This window comes from Xenopus tropicalis, chromosome 5, assembly GCF_000004195.4.
Source record: "Xenopus tropicalis strain Nigerian chromosome 5, UCB_Xtro_10.0, whole genome shotgun sequence".
Classification (NCBI taxonomy): domain Eukaryota; kingdom Metazoa; phylum Chordata; class Amphibia; order Anura; family Pipidae; genus Xenopus; species Xenopus tropicalis.
Window position 1 is genome coordinate 2,368,764 of NC_030681.2, and position 23,728 is coordinate 2,392,491.

Sequence of the window (23,728 nt, forward strand, 5' to 3'; positions counted from 1 at the left end):
GGGGCAGCAGATAAGATGTCTTACTCTAAATTAGAAAAGGGCCTAAAAGTGTGTCTGTGGGCCCAAATCTTCCATCTAAGTGGTGCTTATTCTGGGTGGCAAGCACTCTCTCCCTGTCTTTAATCCAATGGTGCATCTAGTGGCGTGCAAGATAGGAAGACAGGGAGTGAAATAGGAACGTCTCAGTCTGTGATGAGGGCCCAGGAACACCGAGTCTGTTATCGAGGGGCTGCCACGGAACGGTCTGTGAGTCATGGGAGCCCATAGGGAACCAGAGTCGGTATAGGGCCTCCAGAGAACGGTCTGTAGATCGATGAGGGCACGCAGAAGGAACCAGTCTGGTTAGGGCAGAGGACCGGTCTGTATCAGGGAGGCTTCGAGGAATCCTGCGGTTCTGTTAGGGGCCCCAAGGAAGCGGGTCTGTACAGGGCCCGAAGATGAGCGCCGGTTGTACTCAGGGCTACTCAGTGAGCCCGGTCATGTATCAAGGCCCAAAGGAGCCCGTCTGTAATCAGGGCCACCTAACGGAACTCGGTCCTAGTATAGGAGTCCTGCCAAGGAACGCCGGTCTGTGTATGGGCCCCAAGGACGCGGTTCTGTATCAGGGCCCGCCAAGGAAACGGTCTGTATTCAGGGTGCCCCAAGGACCGGATCTGGTTAGTATGAGGGCCCCCAAGGAAGCCGTGTCTGATATCGAGGGCCCAAAGGAGCCCGGTCCCTGTGATCTAGGGACCATCAAGGAGCCGGGGTCCTGTATCAGGTTGCCTCCACAAGGAGCCGCCGGGTGTACTGTATCAGGGCTGCCAAGGAACTCTGGCTGTATCAGGGTCAAGGAGCCCGGTCTGTATACAAGGCCAAGGAACGGTACTGTATCAGGGCACAAGGGAGCCCAGGTCGTGTCAGGGCGCTCAGGTCTGTAGAGAGTCGCCGGTTGGTATGAGATGAGGGGGGCAAAGGATCACAGGGCACTGTGTGTCTGTGATCAGGGCCCCAGAGCTGGAGGACCGACGGTCTGTATATAAGGGAAAACTGGCGCCCGACAGTAGGTAACCCAGGATGAGGTGGGACTCAGGCGCCAAAGTCAAGGCCTGCATGAGAGGTCATCAAGTCGCGTACAGTAGGAACCGGATTTGTATCAGGGCCCAAGGAATCGGTCGTGTCGCAGGGCCCAATGGAACTGGTCTGTAATCAGGGCCCAAAGGAACCCGGTCCTGTGTTAGGAGATACTCCCAAGGTAGGCCAGTCTGGTGTCAGGCCCCTACGGAACCAGTTCGTTCAGGGGATGCCCAAGGGAGAACCCAGTCTGTGGTCAGGGCCCGGAGCGTCCCTGTGTAGTGGATGGCTCGAAGGAGCCAGGAACTGGATGAGGAGCACCAGAGTTGTAAGAAGAGCCCACTAGGGAGTAAAAGAGGCGCTGAAACACTGGCCTTGTAGGTTGGGCTCAAGTCTGGCATAATTAGGCGGATTTGTGTTTTGGTGTTACTAAATTGACCCCTAGAGTAGTAACCCCCCCCCCCCCAAACTAAACTGAGCTTCACCCCTTTTCTGATCCCCCTGGCCCTTCTCGCCTCACACCTGCAGTGCCCAAAAGGGGTGGGGGTTAAAGGGAAGGGGCAGCAGTGGGCTAATCAGGGGCAATGTTTATATTGTGCCAGGAAGAGCAGGATTATTTACCCTTTATCTGAAAAGCCGGTTTACATTGGTAGCACTGCTGGCTGGAGATGCCTGAGACTGATTCTTTCTACCTCTAGAACTGAGGGCAAAGGGAGGGGGGGTAGGTGGGCACCATATGGGGGTCCCCTGGCACATTAATTTATCATTTAGAGCAGGAAGTACCTGAGTAGGTGCCGGGGGGCAAATCCATTCACTTCCTGATGGGAAAGAGAACTGGAGGGGGGAGACTGAAGTCACTGGGGGGAAACCCCTCCAAGGGGGGGTTCTGGGGGCTGTGAGACAGAGAGACCCCCAGGTACACAGCGAGACAGCCAGAGATACTGTGAGACACCAGGGATACTGTGAGACCAGGAACAGAGACATCCGCGAGAGACTGTAGACCCTCAGGTACACAGAGAGACAGCCAGAGATACTGTGAGACCCTCAGGTACACAGCGAGACAGCCAGAGATACTGTGAGACCTCCAGGTACACAGCAAAAACAGCCAGAGATACTGTGAGACCCCCAGGTACACAGCGAGACAGCCAGAGATAGAGTGAGATAGCCAGGGATACAGTGAGACAGCCATAGATAGAGTAAGACACCCAGGGATACATTGAGACATCCAGGGATACAGTGAGACAGCCAGGGATATAGTGAGACAGCCGGGGATACAGTGAAACAGCCAGGGATATAGTGAGACAGCTGGGGATACAGTGAGACAGCCAGGGATACAGTGAGGGACAGCCGGAATACGTTGATTACAGCCGGGATACAGGTGAAGACGCCGGATATAGTGAGACAGCCGGGGATACAGTGAGACAGCCGGGGATACAGTGAGACAGCCGGGGATACAGTGAGACAGCCAGGGATATAGTGAGACAGCCAGGGATATAGTGAGACAGCAGGGATACAGTGAAACAGCCGGGGATACAGTGAAACAGCCGGGGATACAGTGAGGACAGCGGGGTAGTGAGATAGCCGGAGGACTCAGTGAGACAGCCAGGGATACAGTGAGACAGCCGGGGATACAGTGAGACAGCGGGGGATACGTGAGACAGCCGGGATACAGTAAGACAGCCGGGGACAGTGAGACAGCCGGATACAGTGCAGGACGCGGGGTACGACGTGAGATAGGTCCGGGGATACGTGAGACAAGCCGGGGATACAGTGAGACAGCCGGGGATACGTGAGCAGCCGGGTACAGTGAGGCAGCCGGGTACAGTGAGACAGCCAGGGATACAGTGAGACGCGGGATCAGTGAGACAGCCGGGGATTACAGTGAGACAGCCGGGGATACAGTAGACAGCCGGGGATACAGTGAACAGCCGGGGTACAGTGAGACAGCCGGATACAGTGAGAGACAGCCGGGGATACAGTGAGACAGCCAGGGATTGTGAGATAGCCGGGGAAGTACAGTGAGACAGCAGGGTGGATACCAGTCTTGAGACAGCCGGGGATACAGTGAGACAGCCGGGGATACAGTGAGACAGCCGGGGATACAGTGAGACAGCCGGGGATACAGTGAGACAGCCGGGGATACAGTGAGACGCGGATACAGGTGAGCACAGCGGGGATACAGTGAGACAGCCGGGCATACAGTGAGACAGCCGGGATACAGTGAGACAGCGGGGATACAGTGAGACAGCCGGGTACAGGTGAGACAGGGGGATACAGTGAGACAGCCGGGGATACAGTGAGACAGCCGGGGATACAGTGAGACAGCCGGGGATACAGTGAGACAGCCGGGGATACAGTGAGACAGCTGGGGATGCTTGCGCCTGTGCATCTCCCAAGGTCAGGCTGATACTGGGGCAGTAATAGAGACAGATCTCACCTCCTCCTCCTCCTTTTTCTCCTCCTCTTCCTCCCTCCTCCCCCTCCTCCTCTCTCTCCCATCTCCCCCCATCTTCCCTGGGAATCTGCTCCTTCCTCCATCTCCTACTCAGCATCCTTCCCTCTTCTCCCCATTTTCCCTGCTCCCTCTTCCCTTCCCCTCCTGCCCCTGTTCCACCGCTCCATCTCTGCTCTGTCCGTCTGTCTGTCTATCTGTGTGTGTGTCTGTCACATCATCGTGTGTGTCTGTCACTGTATTGTGAGTCTGGGGGTCTCTTGTGCGTGACAGCAGCATCCGTGTGTGTGTGTATCTGGGGGTCTGTGAGCCCAGTGTGCATGAGTGTGTGACAGTTGTGTGTGTGTGAGAGACAGCAGTGTGTGTGTGAGACCTCCATGGAGAACCCCAAAATTGTGTGTTTGTGCCGGTGACAGTTAGTGACAGAGTGTTAGTGACAGAGTGTTAGTGACAGAGTGTTAGTGACAGAGTGTTAGTGCCAGAGTGTGAGTGTTAGTGCCAGAGTGTGAGTGTTAGTGCCAGAGTGTGAGTGTTAGTGCCAGAGTGTGAGTGTTAGTGACAGAGTGTTAGTGCCAGAGTGTTAGTGCACTAGTGAGCTGTGTGTGTAGCATCACAATAGGGAGCCAGGGGAGGCCCCGGTGCAGTTGGTACCAATGGTGAGTAAGTTGTGCGACTGGGCCTGAGTGTTGTGACAATCACTGTCTGTGTGTATCTGAGTGTGAGTGTGAGTGACCCATCAGCATCCCCACATCTCCCCTACACTCACACCGCTGGGCTGTCCCCCCCAGGCCAAGTGTTGGGGGTACAATGACTGGCAGAGGCTGTAGGGTGGCACCGGGGCACAGACTGGGCAATGACTCCCCCCGTGCCCCCCCCACTGGACCCTGTTGCTGAGAGATTTCACGTCGCTGGTTGGGGCTCCTCAGTCGGCCATGTCCCCCCCGGCGTCAGCGGCGAGTGAGAGCAGCACCGGGTCAGTACCGCAGGAGGAACCCGATACTCTGCGAGAGCTGGTGAGACACCGGGGGGGGGCAAAGCTCTGTATCCACTCCCTGTAACTGTATAGTAAGTCCCTGGCCATGGGGGGCCCCTGGGGGGCAAAGCTCTGTATCCCCTCCCTGTAACTGTATAGTAAGTCCCTGGCCATGGGGGGCCCTGGGGGCAAGCTCTGTATCCCCTCCTGTAACTGTATAAGTAAGTCCCTGGGCATGGGCCCTGGGAGGGCAAAGCTCTGTATCCCTCCTGTAAACTGTATAGTAAGTCCCTGGCCATGGGGGGCCCTGGGGGCAAAGCTCTGTTATCCCCCTCCCTGTAACTGCTATAGTAAGTCCCTGGCCTGGGGGGCCCCTGCGGGGGCAAAGCTTTCCGATCCCCTTCCCTTGTAACTGTATAGTAAGTCCCTGGCCATGGGGGGCCCCTGGGGGGCAAAGCTCTGTATCCCCTCCCTGTAACTGTATAGTAAGTCCCTGGCCATGGGGGGCCCCTGGGGGGCAAAGCTCTGTATCCCCTCCCTGTAACTGTATAGTAAGTCCCTGGCCATGGGGGGCCCCTTGGGGGCAAAGCTCTGTATCCCCTGCCTGTAACTGTATAGTAAGTCCCTGGCCATGGGGGGCCCCTGGGGGGCAAAGCTCTGTATCCCCTCCCTGTAACTGTATAGTAAGTCCCTGGCCATGGGGGGCCCCTGGGGGGCAAAGCTCTGTATCCCCCTCCCTGTAACTGTATAGTAAGTCCTGGCCATGGGGGGCCCCTGGGGGCAAAGCGTCTGTATCCCCCTCCCTGTAACTGTTAGTAAGTTCGGCCCTGGCCTAGGGGGCCGGGGGGGGCAAGGCTTGTATCCCCTCCCTTAACTGTATAGTAGTCCCTGGCCATGGGGGGCCCATGGGGCGGCAAAGCTCTGTATCCCTCCCTGTAACTGTATAGTAAGTCCCTGGCCATGGGGGGCCCCTGGGGGGCAAAGCTCTGTATCCCCTCCCTGTAACTGTATAGTAAGTCTCTGGCCATGGGGGGCCCCTGGGGGGCCAAGCTCTGTATCCCCTCCCTGTAACTGTATAGTAAGTCCCTGGCCATGGGGGGCCCCTGGGGGGCAAAGCTCTGTATCCCCTCCCTGTAACTGTATAGTAAGTCCCTGGCCATGGGGGGCCCCTGGGGGGCAAAGCTCTGTATCCCCTCCCTGTAACTGTATAGTAAGTCCCTGGCCATGGGGGGCCCTGGGGGCAAGCCTCTTGTATCCCTCCCTGTACACTGAAGTAAGTCTCTGCATGGGGGGCCCCTGGGGCAAAGCTCTGTATCCCTCCCTTGCTAACTGCTATAGTAAGTCCCTGGACCATGTGGGGGCCCGCTGGGGGCAAAGTCTGTATTCCCCTCCCTGTAAAACTTGTTATAGTAAGTCTCTGGCCAGGGGGGCCCCTGGGCGGGCAAAGCCTCTTGATCCCCTCCCTGTACTGCTATAGTAAGTCCCTGGCCATTGGGGGGCCCTGGGGGGCAAAGTCTGATCCCCTCCCTGTAACTGGTATAGTTAAGTCTCTGGCCATGGGGGGCCCCTGGGGGGCAAAGCCCTTATTCCCCTCCCTGTACCTGTTATATCAGTCCCTGGCCAGGGGGCCCCTGGGGGGGCAAAGCTCTGTAGTCCCCTTCCCTGTAACTGTATAGCTAAGTAACCTGGCCATGGGGGCCCCTTGGGGGGCAAAGCTCTGTATCCCCTCCCATGTAATGTATAGTAAGTCTCGGCATTGTGGGGGCCCTGGGGGGCAAAGCTTCGTATTCCCCTCCCTGTAACTGTATAGTAGTCTCTGGCCATGGGGCCCCGGGGCAAAGCTCTGTATCCCCTCCCTGTAACTGTATAGTAAGTCCCTGGCCATGGGGGGCCCTGGGGCGGCAAAGCTCATGTATCCCCTCCCTGTAACTGCTTATAGTACGTCCTGAGCCATGGGGGCCCCTGGGGGGCAAAGCGCTGTTATCCCTCCCTGTAACTGTTTTATAGTAAGTACCTGGCCATTGGGGGGCCCTGGGGGCAAAGCTCTGTATCCCCTCCCTGCTAAACTGTATAGTAGGTTACTGGCCTGGGGCCCCTGGGGGCAAGCTCGTGTTCCCTCCCTGTAACTGTATAGTTAAGTCCCTGGCATGGGGGGCCCGGGGGGGGCCAAAGCTCTGTTCCCCTCCCTGTAACTGTATGTAAGTTCCCTGGCCAATGGGGGGCCCTGGGGGCAAAGCTCATGATCCCCTCCCTGTAATGTAAGTAAGCTTACCTCGGCCATGGCGGCGGCCCTGGGGGCAAAGCTTGTATCCCCTCCCTGTAAATGTATAGTAAGTCCCTGGCCATGGGGGGCCCTGGGGGGCAAAGCTCTGTATTCCCCTCCCTGTAAGCTGCTATAGTAAGTCCGTGAGCCATGGGGGCCTGGGGGCAAGCTCTGTATCCCCTCCTGTAACTGCCTCTAGTAAGTCTCTGGCCGGGGGGCCCCTGGGGGCAAGTCTGCTATCCCCTCCCTGTAACTGCTATCGAAGTAGTCCCTGGCCAGGGGGCCCCTGGGGGGCAAGCTCTGTATCCCTCCCTGTAACTGTATAGTAAGTCCCTGGCATTGGGGGGCCGGCCGACGGCCAAAGCTCTGTATCCCCTCCCGTAACTGTATCAGTTAAGTCCTGGCCATGGGGGGCCCCTTGGGGGCAAAGCTTCTGTATCCCTCCCTGTAATGTATAGTAGTCTTGGCCATGGGGGGCCCTGGGGGGCCAAGCTCTGTATTCCCCTCCCTTGTAACTGTTATAGTAAGTCTCTGGCCATTGGGGGCCCCTGGGGGCCAAGCTCTGTATCCCCTCCCTGTAACTGTTATAGTACAGTACTGGCCATGGGGGCCCTGAGGGCAAAGCTCTGTATCCCCCTCCCTGTAACTGTTTATAGTAAGTTCTGCTGGCCATGGGGGGCCCCTGGGGGGCAAGAGCTCTGTATCCCCTCCCTTGTAATGTATTAGTAAGTCCTGGCCATGGGGGCCTGGGGGGCAAAGCTCTGTATCCCCTCCCTGTAACATGTATAGTAAGTACCTGCCATGGGGGTCCCTGGGGCAAGCTCTTATCCCCTCCCTGTACTGTTATATAGTAGTCTCTGGCATGGGGGGCCCACTGGGGGGCAAAGCTGTTATTCCCCTCCCTGTAAACTGGTATAGAAGTCCTGGCCATGGGGGGCCCCTGGGGCAAAGCTCTGTAGTCCCCCCTGTAACTGTATAGTAAGTCTTCTGGCCATGGGGGGCCCTGGGGGGCCCAAAGCTCTGTATCCCCTCCCTGTAACTGTACATGTAAGTCCCATTGGCATTGGGGCGGCCCTGGGGGGCAAGCTCTGTATCCCTCCCTGTAACTGTATAGTAAGTCTCTGGCCATGGGGGCCCCTGGGGGGCAAAGCTCTGTTATCCCCTCCTGTCAACTGTATAGTAAGTCCCTGGCATGGGGGCCCCTGGAGGGGCAAAGCTCTGTATCCCCTCCCTGTAATGATAGTAAGTACCTGGCCCATGGGGGCCCCTGGGGGGCAAAGCTTGTATCCCTCCCTGTAACTGTATAAGTTAAGTCCCTGGCCATGGGGGCCTGGGGCCAAGCTCGATCCCCTCCCTGTAACTGTATAGTAAGTATCTGGCCATGGGGGGCCCGCTGGGGGCAAACTCTGTATCCCCTCTGTAACTGTATTAGTGAAGTACCTGGCCATGGGGGGCCCCTGGAGGGGCAAAGTCTGTATCCTCCCTGTAACTGTATAGTCAAGTCACCTGGCCATGGGGGGCCGGGAGGGGGGCAAAGCTCTGTATCCCCTCCTGTAACTGATTTAGTAAGTCCCTGGCCTATGGGTGGGGCCCCTGGGGGCAAAGCTCTGTTTCCCCTCCCTGTAACTGTATAGTAAGTCCCTTGGCCACATGGGGGGCCCTGGGGGGCCAAAGCTCCTGTATCCCTCCTGTAACTGATATAATAAGTAACCTGGCCATGGCGGGGCCCTGGGGCAAAGCTCTGTATCCCCTCCCTGTAACTGTATAGTAAGTCCCTGGCATGGAGAGGAGCCCCTGGGGGGCAAAGCTCTGTAACCCCGCCCTGTAACTGTATAGTAGTCCCTGGCCATGGGGGGCCCCTGGAGGGGCCAAAGCTCGTCGTATCCCCTCCTGTAACTGTATAGTAAGTCCCTGGCCCATGGGGGGCCCGGGGGGGGCCAAGCTCTGATCCCCTCCCTGTAACTGTATAGTAAAGTCCTGGCCATGGGGGCCCGGGGCGGGCAAAGCTCTGTATCCCCTCCTAACTGTATAGTAGTCCTGGCCATGGGGGGCCCCTGGGGGGGGGGGGGGTCAAAGCTCGGTATCCCCTCCCTGTAACTGTTGTAAGTCCCTGGCCATGGGGGGCCCCTGAGGGGGCAAAAGCTCTGTATTCCCTCCCTGTAACTCTTATAGTAAGTCCCTGCCATGGGAGGGCCCGGGGGGGAGCAAGTCTGGAGCCCCTCCCTGTTAATGCTTATAAGTACCTGCGCCATTGGGGACGGCCCTGGGGCAAGCTCTGATATCCCCTCCCTGTAACTGATATAGTAAGTACGCTGGCCATGGGGGGCCCCTGGGGGTCAAAGCTCTGTATCCCCTCCCTGTAACTGTATTAGGTAAGTCCCTGGCCCATTGGGGGGCCCCTGGGGGAAAGCTCTGTTATCCCCTCCCATGTAAACTGGGATAGTAAAGTACTGGCCATAGGGGGCCCTGGGGGCAAAGCTCTGTATCCCTCCCTGTAACTGTATAAGTAAGTCCCGTGGCCCATGGGGGGCCCCTGGGGGGCCAAAGGCTCTGTATCCCTCCCTGTAACTTGTATAGTAAGTCCCTGGCCATGGGGGCCCTGGGGGCAAAGCTCTGTATCCCCTCCCTGAACTGTAAGTAAAGTACCCTGGACCATGCGGGGGCCCCTGGGGGGCCAAAGCTCTGGGTAATCCCCTCCCTGTAACGTGTCTTAGTAAGTACCTGGCCAAGGGGGGCCAGGGGGGGCAAAGCTCTGGTCATCCCCTCCTGTAACTGTATTAGTACAGTACCTGGCCATGGGCGGCAGCGGGGGGCAAGCCTGTATCCCTCCCTGTAACTGCTATAGATATAGTCCCTGGCCATGGGGGCCGGGGCGGGCAAAAGCCTGTATCCCCTCCCTGTCAACTGTATAGTAAGTACCTGGGCCATGGGGGCGGGCAGGGGGGCAAAGCTCTGTAATCCCCCCTCCCTGCATCCAACCTGCTATAGTAAGTCCCTGGCCATTGGGGGGCCCGGAGGGCGCGGGCAAAGCTCTGGTATCCCCTCCCTGTAACCTGTATAGTAAGTCTCTGGCCATAGGGGGGCCCTGGGGAGCAAAAGCTGGCGTATCCCCTCCCCTTTTAACTGATAAGAAGTCTCTGGCCTGGGGAGGCCCTGGGGGGCAAAGCTCTGTAGCCCCTCCTGTAACTGTATGTACAGTACCTGCCATAGGGGGCCCCTGGGGGGCAAGCCTGACCCCTCCGCTGTAACTGTATAGTAAGTCTCTGAGCCATGGGGGCCCTGGGGCGGCAAAGCTCTGTTATCCCTCCCGTAACTGTATAGTAACGTACTTGGGCCATGGGGCCCCTGAGGGGGCAAAGCTCTGTATCCCCTCCCTGTAACTGATAGTAAGTACCTGGCCGATGGGGGAGTCCTTGGGGGCAAGCTACTGTTTATCCCCTCCCTGTAACTGTATAGTTTAAGTCTCTGGCCATCGGGGCCCCTGGGGGGCAAGCTCTGTAATTCCCCTCCTGTAACTGTTATAGTAAGCTACTGCGCCATGGGGGGCCCCTGGGGGGCAAAGCTCTGTATCCCCCCCCTGTAACTGTATAGTAAGTCATCTGGCCATGGGGGGCCCCTGGGGGGCAAAGCTCTGTATCCCCTCCCTGTAACTGTATAGTAAGTCCCTGGCCATGGGGGGCCCCTGGGGGCAAAGCTCTGTATCCCTCCTGTAACTGTATAGTAAGTCTCTGGCCATGGGGGCCCTGTGGGGGCAAAGCTCTGTATCCCCTCCCTGTAACTGTATAGTAAGTCCCTGGCCATGGGGGGCCCTGGGGGGCAAAGCTCTGTATCCCCTCCCTGTAACTGTATAGTAAGTACCTGGCCATGGGGCGGCCCCTGGGGGCAAGACTCTGTATCCTCTCCCTGTAACTGTATAGTAAGTCCCTGGCCATGGGGGGCCCCTGGCGGGGCAAAGCTCTGTATCCCCGTCCTGTAACTGTATAGTAAGTACCTGGCCATGGGGGGCCCCTGGGGGGCAAAGCTCTGTATCCCCTCCCTTGTAACTGTATAGTAAGTACACCTGGCCATGGGGGCCCCTGGGGGGGCAAAGCTCTGTTCCCCTCCCTGTAACTGTATAGTAAGTACCTGGCCATGGGGGGCCCCTGGGGGCAAAGCTCTGTATCCCCTCCCTGTAACTGTATAGTAGTCCCTGGCCATGGGGGGCCCCTGGGGGGCAAAGCTCTGTATCCCTCCCTGTAACTGTATAGTAAGTCCCTGGCCATGGGGGGCCCTGGCGGGGCAAAGCTCTGTATCCCCTCCCTGTAACTGTATAGTAAGTCCCTGGCCATGGGGGCCCGGGGGGGCAAAGCTCTGTATCCCCTCCCTGTAACTGTATAGTAAGTCCCTGGCCATGGGGGGCCCCTGGGGGTCAAAGCTCTGTATCCCCTCCCTGTAACTGTTATAGTAAGTACCTGGGCCATGGGGGGCCCCTGGGGCAAAGCCTTGTATCCCCTCCCTGTAAACACTGTATAGTAAGTCCCTGGCCATGGGGGCCCCTGGGGGGCAAAGCTCTGTATCCCCTCCCTGTAACTGTAAGTAAGGTCCTGGCCATGGGGGCCCGGGGGGGCAAAGCTCTGTATCCCCTCCTGTAACTGTATAGTAAGACCTGGCCATGGGGGCCTGGGGGGCAAAGCTCTGTATCCCTTCCCTGTAACTGATATAGTAAGTACCTGGCCATTGGGGGCCCCTGCGGCGGTCTCAAAGCTCTGTATCCCCTCCCTGTAACTGTATAGTAAGTCCCTGGCCATGGGGGGCCCCCTGGGGGGCAAAGCTCTGTATCCCCTCCCTGTAACTGTATATGAAGTCCCTGGCCATGGGGGGCCCCTGGGGGCAAAGCTCTGTATCCCCTCCTGTAACTGTATAGTAAGTCCCTGGCCATGGGGGGCCCCGGGGGCAAAGCTTCTGTATCCCCTCCCTGTAACTTGTTATAGTAAGTACCTGGCCATGGGGGGCCCTGGGGGCAAAGCTCTGTATCCCCTCCCTGTAACTGTATAGTAAGTCCCTGGCCATGGGGGGCCCGGGGGGCAAAGCTCTGTATCCCCTCCCTGTAACTGTATAGTAAGTCCCTGGCCATGGGGGGCCCGGGGGGGGGCAAAGCTCTGTATCCCCTCCCTGTAACTGTATAGTAAGTCTCTGGCCATGGGGGGCCCCTGGGGGGCAAAGCTCTGTATCCCCTCCCTGTAACTGTATAGTAAGTCTCTGGCCATGGGGGGCCCCTGGGGGCAGAACATGGGGTCCACTTTCTCTAAAATTACTAGAAATCTCCCCTCACCAACCAATCTCTTACCTACCCCAGCCTCTCTCTCTTTCCTACCCCAGCCACTCACTTACCTGCCCCAGCCACCTCTCTCACCTACCCCAAGCCACTCACTTACCTACCCCAGCCACTCACTTACCTGCCCCAGCCACTCTCTCACCTACCCCAGCCACTCACTTACCTACCCCAGCCTCTCTCTCTTACCTACCCCAGCCACTCACTTACCTGCCCCAGCCACTCTCTCACCTACCCCAGCCACTCACTTACCTACCCCAGCCTCTCTCTCTTACCTACCCCAGCCACTCACTTACCTACCCCAGCCACTCACTTACCTGCCCCAGCCACTCTCTCACCTACCCCAGCCACTCACTTACCTACCCCAGCCTCTCTCTCTTACCTACCCCAGCCACTCACTTACCTGCCCCAGCCACTCTCTCACCTACCCCAGCCACTCACTTACCTACCCCAGCCTCTCTCTCTCACCTACCCCAGCCACTCACTTACCTACCCCAGCCTCTCTCTCTTACCTACCCCAGCCACTCACTTACCTGCCCCAGCCACTCTCTCACCTACCCCAGCCACTCACTTACCTGCCCCAGCCACTCTCTTACCTGCCCCAGCCACTCTCTCACCTACCCCAGCCTCTCTCTCACCTACCCCAGCCACTCTCTTACCTACCCCAGCCTCTCTCTCACCTACCCCAGCCTCTCTCTCACCTACCCCAGCCTCTCTCTCACCTACCCCAGCCACTCTCTTACCTACCCCAGCCTCTCTCTCTTACCTACCCCAGCCACTCACTTACCTGCCCCAGCCACTCTCTCACCTACCCCAGCCTCTCTCTTACCTGCCCCAGCCACTCTCTTACCTGCCCCAGCCACTCTCTTACCTGCCCCAGCCACTCTCTCGCCTACCCAGCCACTCTACTGCCCAGCCACTCTCTTACCTACCCCAGCCACTCTCTTACCTGCCCCAGCCACTCTCTTACCTGCCCCAGCCACTCTCTTACCTACCCCAGCCACTCTCTTACCTGCCCCAGCCACTCTCTTACCTACCCCAGCCACTCTCTTACCTGCCCCAGCCACTCTCTTACCTACCCCAGCCACTCTCTCACCTACCCCAGCCTCTCTCTCACCTGCCCCAGCCACTCTCTTACCTGCCCCAGCCACTCTCTCACCTGCCCCAGCCACTCTCTTACCTGCCCCAGCCACTCTCTTACCTGCCCCAGCCACTCTCTTACCTACCCCAGCCACTCTCTTACCTGCCCCAGCCACTCTCTTACCTACCCCAGCCACTCTCTCACCTACTCCAGCCTCTCTCTCACCTGCCCCAGCCACTCTCTTACCTGCCCCAGCCACTCTCTTACCTGCCCCAGCCACTCTCTTACCTACCCCAGCCACTCTCTTACCTGCCCCAGCCACTCTCTTACCTACCCCAGCCACTCTCTCACCTACTCCAGCCTCTCTCTCACCTGCCCCAGCCTCTCTCTCACCTGCCCCAGCCGCTCCCTTACCTACCCCAGCCCAGGCATGAGTGGGGGCAATGGGCAGGCAGTTGGAGGGGATGTAAAACATTATTTATCTCATGTTTCTATGAGCTGTCTGTATCCCCCAGACCTGGGCCGGTAAGTGGTTCCGAGTGCAGGGAGTGGGGCCGGTAAGTGGTTCCGAGTGCAGGGAGTGGGGCCGGTAAGTGGTTCCGAGTGCAGGGAGTGGGGCCGGTAAGTGGTTCCGAGTGCAGGGAGTGGGGCCGGTAAGTGGTTCCGAGTGCAGGGAGTGGGGCCGGTAAGTGGTTCCGAGTGCAGGGAGTGGGGGCCGGTAAGTGGTTCCGAGTGCAGGGAGTGGGGCCGGTAAGTGGTTCGAGTGCAGGGAGTGGGGCCGGTAAGTGGTTCCGAGTGGCAAGGGGAGTGGGGCCGGTAAGTGGTTCCGAGTGCAGGGAGTGGGGCCGGTAAGTGGTTCCGAGTGCCCGGTAAGTGGTTCCGAGTGCAGGGAGTGGGGCCGGTAAGTGGTTCCGAGTGCAGGGAGTGGGGCCGGTAAGTGGTTCCGAGTGCAGGGAGTGGGGCCGGTAAGTGGTTCCGAGTGCAGGGAGTGGGGCCGGTAAGTGGTTCCGAGTGCAGGGAGTGGGGCCGGTAAGTGGTTCCGAGTGCAGGGAGTGGGGATCTGTTTGGGGAAATTACTGCATGAAATGAATCTTCTATAACTGCATAATATCTATATGGGCCCCTGTGGCGCTGACTGGTCTGTTACATCTGATACCAAAGATCCATTTGCAATTACTGAGCCCAAAATAGCTCCTTGTCATAGATACCCAGTGTATCTGCTCCTTGTGAGAGTGGGCTGTTCCTGCTGAATTGTGCTTAGTACAGGGGAATCCCTATGTGCCATAGTTTTATGGGATCTCTCTGTACAGGCTATGGGCAAACTTAGGGGGCTGTTCCTGCTGAATTGTGCTTAGTACAGGGGAATCCCTATGTGCCATAGTTTTATGGTATCTCTCTGTACAGGCTATGGGCAAACTTAGGGGGCTGTTCCTGCTGAATTGTGCTTAGTACAGGGGAATCCCTATGTGCCATAGTTTTATGGTATCTCTCTGTACAGGCTATGGGCAAACTTAGGGGGCTGTTCCTGCTGAATTGTGCTTAGTACAGGGGAATCCCTATGTGCCATAGTTTTATGGTATCTCTCTGTACAGGCTATGGGCAAACTTAGGGGGCTGTTCCTGCTGAATTGTGCTTAGTAGAGGGGAATCCCTATGTGCCATAGTTTTATGGTATCTCTCTGTACAGGCTATGGGCAAACTTAGGGGGCTGTTCCTGCTGAATTGTGCTTAGTACAGGGGAATCCCGACATAGAGAAAGAGGAGGAGCCATCAGGACACAATGAGCTCGTTAATTAACTCACAGAAATGAAATTGTTGCCTTTTTAGTGTTTTTCCCCAAGAATCCACCACAGTGATTGGTTGTTCTTATTCCCCATTAATCTCATTGCTGTACAGGGTGCGGCTCAGTGAGACGCTGACAGATGGGGAATTTAATCCGGTTGCACCAGAACCGCGTCTGCCATCTGGGCACAGCCGCCCGCGTGTGGGGCACAGACACTATTGGGCAGCAGGGCGCGGGGGGGTCTTTTGTGGCTCAGGTTTTGTGGGGTGAAAGTGAACCCCATGAATGTTTCCTTGTTTTCATGCAGCTTTGTCTGACTGTCACTCGGTGGGACCAATCAGAATTTATGTGAGTCGCAGTCCCGCCCCTTCCCCCGCAGGGAGTTGCGCCTACACCCAGGTTTTGTTGCATCAGGCGCAGCGCCAAACGCGCATTTCCCCCTTGTGACCTCAGTGGAATTCTGGGAAAAAAAAGCTGCATTGTTGGGAAAACCAAGATCCTTCTTGTTCCTGACACCACAGAGATTAATTGCCCCCTGCAACTGCCCCCACCCCTCCCCTGCTGGCCTTGCACATACCAGTAATATACGGGGGGGGGTTTAGGGTAAATACAGTAACATGACAAGCGCTGAGAGTGGGCAGTGCCAGTCCCACCCGTGGGTTCCGTATACGAGCAGCTCCCCAGGTCCCTTCATAATAAGGCAATGCATTGGGGTGCCCAGTATAACCCAGTTGGGGTGCCAATGTACCCTATTAGGGGACCCCACTATAACCCAGTTGGGGTGCCCAGTATGACCAACTGCCAATACACCCTATTAGGGGTACCCACTATAACCCAGTTGGGGTGCCCAGTATGACCAACTGCCAATACACCCCATTAGTGGTACCCACTATAACCCAGTTGGGGTGCCCAGTATGACCAACTGCCAATACACCCTATTAGGGGTACCCACTATAACCCAGTTGGGGTGCCCAGTATGACCAACTGCCAATACACCCTATTAGGGGTACCCACTATAACCCAGTTGGGGTGCCCAGTATGACGAACTGCCAATATACCCCAGTATAACCCAGTTGGGTTGCCAGTCTAACCAGCTGATGCTCCCACTATAACCCAGTTGGGTTGCCAATCTAACCAGCTGATGCTCCCAGTATAACCCAGTTGGGGTGTCAATCTAACCAGCTGATGCTCCCAGTATAACCCAGTTGGGGTGCCAGTCTAACCAGCTGATGCTCCCAGTATAACCCAGTTGGGGTGCCAGTCTAACCAGCTGATGTTCCCAGTATAACCCAGTTGGGGTGCCAGTCTAACCAGCTGATGCTCCCAGTATAACCCAGTTGGGTTGCCAATCTAACCAGCTGATGCTCCCAGTATAACCAAGTTGGGGTGCCAGTCTAACCAGCTGATGTCCCCAGTATAACCCAGTTGGGGTGCCAGTCTAACCAGCTGATGTCCCCAGTATAACCAAGTTGGGGTGCCAGTCTAACCAGCTGATGTCCCCAGTATAACCCAGTTGGGGTGCCAGTCTAACCAGCTGATGCTCCCAGTATAACCAAGTTGGGGTGCCAGTCTAACCAGCTGATGTCCCCAGTATAACCCAGTTGGGGTGCCAGTCTAACCATCTGATGTTCCCAGTATAACCCAGTTGGGGTGACAATCTAACCATCTGATGTTCCCAGTATAACCCAGTTGGGGTGCCAGTCTAACCAGCTGATGCTCCCAGTATAACCCAGTTGGGGTGCCAGTCTAACCAGCTGATGTTCCCAGTATAACCCAGTTGGGGTGCCAGTCTAACCATCTGATGTTCCCAGTATAACCCAGTTGGGGTGCCAATCTAACCATCTGATGTTCCCAGTATAACCCAATTGGGGTGCCAGTCTAACCAGCTGATGCTCCCAGTATAACCCAGTTGGGTTGCCAGTCTAACCAGCTGATGTCCCCAGTATAACCCAGTTGGGGTGCCAATCTCACCAGCTGATGCTCCCAGTATAACCCAGTTGGGGTGCCAGTCTAACCAGCTGATGCTCCCAGTATAACCAAGTTGGGGTGCCAGTCTAACCAGCTGATGCTCCCAGTATAACCCAGTTGGGGTGCCAGTCTAACCAGCTGATGTCCCCAGTATAACCCAGTTGGGGTGCCAGTCTAACCAGCTGATGTCCCCAGTATAACCCAGTTGGGGTGCCAGTCTAACCAGCTGATGCCCCCAGTATAACCCAGTTGGGGTGCCAGTCTAACCAGCTGATGCTCCCAGTATAACCCAGTTGGGGTGCCAGTCTAACCAGCTTATGCTCCCAGTATAACCCAGTTGGGGTGCCAATCTAACCAGCTGATGCTCCCAGTATAACCCAGTTGGGGTGCCAGTCTAACCAGCTGATGCTCCCAGTATAACCCAGTTGGGGTGCCAGTCTAACCAGCTGATGCTCCCAGTATAACCCAGTTGGGGTGCCAGTCTAACCAGCTGATGCTCCCAGTATAACCCAGTTGGGGTGCCAGTCTAACCAGCTGATGCTCCCAGTATAACCCAGTTGGGGTGCCAGTCTAACCATCTGATACTCCCAGTATAACCCAGTTGGGGTGCCAGTCTAACCAGCTGATGCTCCCAGTATAACCCAGTTGGGGTGCCAGTCTAACCAGCTGATGCTCCCAGTATAACCCAGTTGGGGGGCTGGTACGGAGCCCGGTGCCTCGGCTCTATGGATATGATGATCCCCAATCCTGGGCGTCACTGTATCATCCCTGGTAAATGGATAATCCTAACGACTGGGGGATTAGGGGGGATTATGGGCCGATCCTGTTACAGAGCAGTAATTACTGGGCAACCAGCTGCTCCGGGTCCCGGGTTTTATATTGTTTTCATCAGTGGATCCCACCATTGGGCCCAGTACGGTACTGACCCAAACCGGCCAATCACAGCTCTCCCAGTGCAGCGTTTCCCTTTGCCCATTTACCCATGGTACCCAGATACCCCTGGAACTATAGCGGGGTGACTGTTACCCCAATGTTTCTATATATCTGTAACCTTGTTATGGGCTAAGGGGGCCCAGCCTGAAGGCCAGTTAGGGGGGGATTTGGGGTGAGTGCTTATTTGTGCCCTGGGTACCCCTGGAACTATAGCGGGGTGACTGTTACCCCAATGTTTCTATATATCTGTAACCTTGTTATGGGCTAAGGGGGCCCAGCCTGAAGGCCAGTTAGGGGGGGATTTGGGGTGAGTGCTTATTTGTGCCCTGGGTACCCCTGGAACTATAGCGGGGTGACTGTTACCCCAATGTTTCTATATAACTGTAACCTTGTTATGGGCTAAGGGGGCCCAGCCTGAAGGCCAGTTAGGGGGGGATTTGGGGTGAGTGCTTATTTGTGCCCTGGGTACCCCTGGAACTATAGCGGGGTGACTGTTACCCCCAATGTTTCTATATATCTGTAACCTTGTTATGGGCTAAGGGGGCCCAGCCTGAAGGCCAGTTAGGGGGGGATTTGGGGTGAGTGCTTATTTGTGCCCTGGGTACCCCTGGAACTATAGCGGGGTGACTGTTACCCCAATGTTTCTATATATCTGTAACCTTGTTATGGGCTAAGGGGGCCCAGCCTGAAGGCCAGTTAGGGGGGGATTTGGGGTGAGTGCTTATTTGTGCCCTGGGTACCCCTGGAACTATAGCGGGGTGACTGTTACCCCAATGTTTCTATATATCTGTAACCTTGTTATGGGCTAAGGGGGCCCAGCCTGAAGGCCAGTTAGGGGGGGATTTGGGGTGAGTGCTTATTTGTGCCCTGGGTACCCCTGGAACTATAGCGGGGTGACTGTTACCCCAATGTTTCTATATATCTGTAACCTTGTTATGGGCTAAGGGGGCCCAGCCTGAAGGCCAGTTAGGGGGGGATTTGGGGTGAGTGCTTATTTGTGCCCTGGGTACCCCTGGAACTATAGCGGGGTGACTGTTACCCCCAATGTTTCTATATATCTGTAACCTTGTTATGGGCTAAGGGGGCCCAGCCTGAAGGCCAGTTAGGGGGGGATTTGGGGTGAGTGCTTATTTGTGCCCTGGGTACCCCTGGAACTATAGCGGGGTGACTGTTACCCCAATGTTTCTATATATCTGTAACCTTGTTATGGGCTAAGGGGGCCCAGCCTGAAGGCCAGTTAGGGGGGGATTTGGGGTGAGTGCTTATTTGTGCCCTGGGTACCCCTGGAACTATAGCGGGGTGACTGTTACCCCAATGTTTCTATATATCTGTAACCTTGTTATGGGCTAAGGGGGCCCAGCCTGAAGGCCAGTTAGGGGGGGATTTGGGGTGAGTGCTTATTTGTGCCCTGGGTACCCCTGGAACTATAGCGGGGTGACTGTTACCCCAATGTTTCTATATATCTGTAACCTTGTTATGGGCTAAGGGGGCCCAGCCTGAAGGCCAGTTAGGGGGGGATTTGCGGGCAGAATAACAGCGGGGGGGGGGGTAGAACTGGGCGCTGAGGGGTTAATACTGGGAGGGACATTCAGCTCAGATTTACGTAGCGCAGAAATCGCCTGATGGCCCATAAATATCCTTCGGGCCAAAGGTTGCCATAAATCACTGTTGCTAGGGACTCTTGGGGGGGCAATTAAGCGGTGGTGCCAAGGCCGGGTCAGAGCCTCCATTGATCACTTGGGGATGGAACCTGCGGTTCTGTTCAGCCCTGAATATCCGGACCCTACGGGGGGCTCCGCGGTGGGAGATTAAAAGGAAAATTTCCCCGATGGTTTTAAAAGATAAAGGAAGAAAAATCTTTGTATTAGAAGTGATTTAATTTGCAGAATCCATTCCGGGCCCGGGATTAGCGCGGAAATCTGATTATTGTTTATGTGAATCACGCGGGAAACTGAATTAGTGGCGGTTTGGAAGGGAATTCGAGAAAAGCTTTTAATCGCCGTTCAGATGGCGCGACTCTAGGAATCTCCCCCATATTTGTACTGCGCCGTCATACAGCGATACCCCCAGCGGCACGGCGATACCCCCAGCGGCACGGCGATACCCCCAGCGGCACAGAGATACCCCCAGCGGCACGGCGATACCCCCAGCGGCACAGAGATACCCCCAGCGACAGGGAGATACCCCCAGCGGCACGGCGATACCCCCAGCGGCACAGAGATACCCCCAGCGGCACGGCGATACCCCCAGCGGCACAGAGATACCCCCAGCGACAGGGAGATACCCCCAGCGGCACGGCCATACCCCCAGCGGCACGGCGATACCCCCAGCGGCACAGAGATACCCCCAGCGGCACGGCGATACCCCCAGCGGCACAGAGATACCCCCAGCGGCACGGCGATACCCCAGCGACACGGCGATACCCCCAGCGGCACGGCGATACCCCAGCGGCACGGCGATACCCCCCAGCGGCAGAGCGATACCCCCAGCGGCACGGCGATACCCCCAGCGGCACGGCGATACCCCCCAGCGGCACGGCGATACCCCCCAGCGGCACGGCGATACCCCCAGCGGCAAGGTGGCCAGTAAATTCTACCCGCTGGTTGCTATGGGTTACTGCTCCTGGGCAAACGTAGTGCCTTACATATCCCATAACTGTCTTCCAATGGACTGAATTGATAACCCTTGAATCTTGTTTGGAATCAGGGTCGGACCACAGGGGCCCTGCACCCCCCCCCATGGGACCCCCGCCATAGTACCCATCCCCCAGGCCACTCCCACCCACCCAGCCTCCTCCCACAACTACACATACTTAGGCAGGTCGATAGATGGGGACCTGTGGGCCCGGGAGCGCCCAGTAGGGATGAGTTCTGGGCCGGCGGGGCCCATGGGTTTTTTCCCAGTGCCCCCAGGCCCAGTCCAGGGGGATTAGAACAGAGACCTAGGCAGATCCATTGGGACAGGAGCAGATCAATTGGCTGACGTGCTCCTCTCTCCAAATCGATAACCTACCCAACAGATCCGATCCCCCCCTTTTAGGAGCGCTTGGGGGAGGGGTCGGAGGGTGTTGGGGGCCTCTGGGGGTGAAGGCGGCAGGGGCCATTGGGGGGTGCAGGGGCCAAATCAGGTTGCATGGACCCGTGTAGGGGCAGGGTTAGACCTTTGGGGTTGGCTGTTTGATGAAGGTACTTACCTCCGGCAGAAGGAACTTACCTCTGTTTTGTTTCCCTTTCCAGCAACGGCCGGTCAAGCAGTCTCTGAGCAAGTCTCTGTGCCGAGAGTCCCACTGGAAATGCCTGGTGCTCTCGCTGCTCATCTACGGCTGCATGGGGGCCATGATCTGGTGCCACGTCACCAAAGTCACGCGACTGACCTTCGACAGCGCCTACAAGGGCAACTCCATGATGTACCACGACAGCCCCTGCTCCAATGGCTACGTCTACATCCCGCTGGCCTTCCTCATGATGCTCTACGTGGTGTACCTGGTGGAGTGCTGGCACTGCTACACGCGCAACGAGATGCAGTATAAGGTGGACCTGGAGAGCGTGCAGGAACGGGTGCAGCGGATGCAGCAGGCCACACCGTGCATCTGGTGGAAGGCCATCAGTTACCACTACGTGCGCCGGACGCGCCAAGTGACGCGCTACCGTAACGGCGATGCCTACACCACCACCCAAGTGTACCACGAGCGGGTCAACACCCACGTGGCCGAGTCTGAGTTCGATTACTCCAACTGTGGCGCCAAGGATGTCTCCAAGGACCTGACCGACCTGGACAGTTACCCGGTGACCCGCCTGAGGTTCACCAAGTGCTTCAGCTTCGCCAACGTCGAGTCGGAGAACTCGTACCTGACCCAACGAGCGCGGTTCTTCACCGAGAACGAGGGGCTGGACGACTACATGGAGGCCCGGGAGGGCATGCATCTAAAAAACGTGGACTTTAAGGAATACATGGTGGCCTTTTCTGACCCGGACAATCTCCCGTGGTACGTGTCGCACTACGTGTTCTGGGCCGCGGGCCTCCTCACCCTGTCGTGGCCCCTGAGGGTGCTGAACGAATACCGCACTTCCTACGTGCACTACCACGTGGAGAAACTCTTCGGCTTTGACTTCACGCCGGTCACGGCCTCTGAGGAGCGGACGCTGTGCCGGCGGATGCCACGAGTCAACACCATTGACAGCACCGAGTTAGAGTGGCACATCCGGTCCAACCAACAGTTGGTGCCCAGCTACTCCGAAGCTGTCCTGATGGACCTAGTGGGCATCTCAACGAGCTACACCGCCTGCCGCTACACCCGGGGCTACCGGCAGAACTGCGATAGGTGCCACCGGACCATCAGTAGCTCTTCCATTTTCTCTCGCAGTGCTCTGAGCATCTGCAACCCCACTCCCAGAATCCCTTTCAGCAGCAGTCGCTTCTCCCTTGGGCGACTCTATGGCTCGCGCCGTAGTTGCCTGTGGCAAAGCCATAGCGACAGCCTGAACGAGCAAGGTGCCCCCACGGAGCAGACCCGGCTCTCCAGTCAGGTGACGGTAGAAGAAGAGGAGCCCCCACCCTACCAGGACGCCCTCTACTTCCCAATCCTTATTGTCCACCGCAACGAGGGCTGCCGAAACCACGATCATCGGCGTCTCCATCGCAATGGCTCCTGTGTGGAGACTTCGCTGTGATGCCCAATGGGAGACTAACGGTTTTCACTTGGGATTTTCCCGTCAGGAACCAAGGAAGGATGGCCAATCCCAAGGCCTATCCCAAGGCCTATCCCAAGGCTTATCCCAAGGCCTATCCCTTTGCCCATCTTTGTGTTTGGGCAGGCAAAGGGCTTGTTTGGCCAAGGGAACCTTCAATGGACAAGTTGTCCAAAGAGCTTCTGAATGTGCATTGCTTATTCACTATAAAGCAACTCTTACAATGGAGCAGAATATGGCGCCTCCTGCTGGGACCATAAAGGTGAACCAACCAACTATGGGCACAAACACCCAATGAAGGGAGGTGCCAAGTCCAATCATATCTAGAATGTCTTTACTCCAGTGTGGACTCTACACCTGGATCAGGGATGATCAGAACCAACTGATCGGCTGCAGGATATTCACTCACAAATAATAAGTTCATGAACCAATCGGCTTTGGCGGCAGTGGGATTCACCCCCTTTCACATGGAATCTTCCACACGGGGGGGGGGGCGGGGGTTCCTGGAATATATGTTTCCCCCCCCCCAGAGAGAGGGTAAGAGCTGTGCTTGGGGGGAAGAGATCTCTGCTTCACACTTGCACAACAGCAGCCCCTGGGTGTGCGGCAGCCCCATGAATAATGGATGTGCCAATGGCCGCTGACATTTGCTAATTGCGATCCATTAGAGATGGAGAAGAGCTGATGATGATAAAACATGGATGGGAGGGGGCGGCGGGGAGAACTGTTAACCCTCTCCACTCCTTGGGCCTTGTGTGGTACCAGAACCATATGCTTATCTCTAACCAGAACCATATCCTTATCTGGTACCAGAACCATATCCTTTATCTTCATGGGACACGAGCCACGGGACATTCACATGTCAATCAGCTCCATGGGGGGTCAGTCAGCTCCATGGGGGGCCAATCAGCTCCATGGGGGGCCAATCAGGCTTTTTACATTGAATGTTTGGCAATAAGAGGGCCGGAAGGCCAATCGGATCGCTGGATCGAGCTCAGAGTATTATTTTGCAGATAAAGGTCCAGTGGGGGGTTCTGTGCAGGAGAATATTAGGGGGCTGTATATACTCCCCGGGGGAGAAAGGGTTAAACGTTATAGTCACCTCCCAATTATTGTTTCACCCCCTCGTTAGTGAGTAGCACCCAGTGCACTATGGGGGTCAGTAGGTAGAGGGGTCCCGTGGGTGCACACGCTTATTATCTAACGTTACTCTCTGTGCCCCCC

At 56.8% G+C, this 23,728-nt stretch overlaps 1 protein-coding gene across 1 annotated transcript; it reads left to right on the forward strand.

Annotated features, from left to right (window-relative positions):
- Positions 1–4,033: 4,033 nt before the first annotated feature.
- LOC100487855 (transmembrane protein 151B) lies at positions 4,034–23,484 on the forward strand. Its single transcript, XM_012963996.3, has 2 exons — positions 4,034–4,518; positions 21,053–23,484. The coding sequence occupies exons 1-2, from the start codon at positions 4,438–4,440 to the stop codon at positions 22,484–22,486; spliced, it is 1,515 nt and encodes a 504-aa protein (XP_012819450.3). The 5' UTR covers positions 4,034–4,437; the 3' UTR covers positions 22,487–23,484.
- The last annotated feature ends 244 nt before the right edge of the window (positions 23,485–23,728 follow it).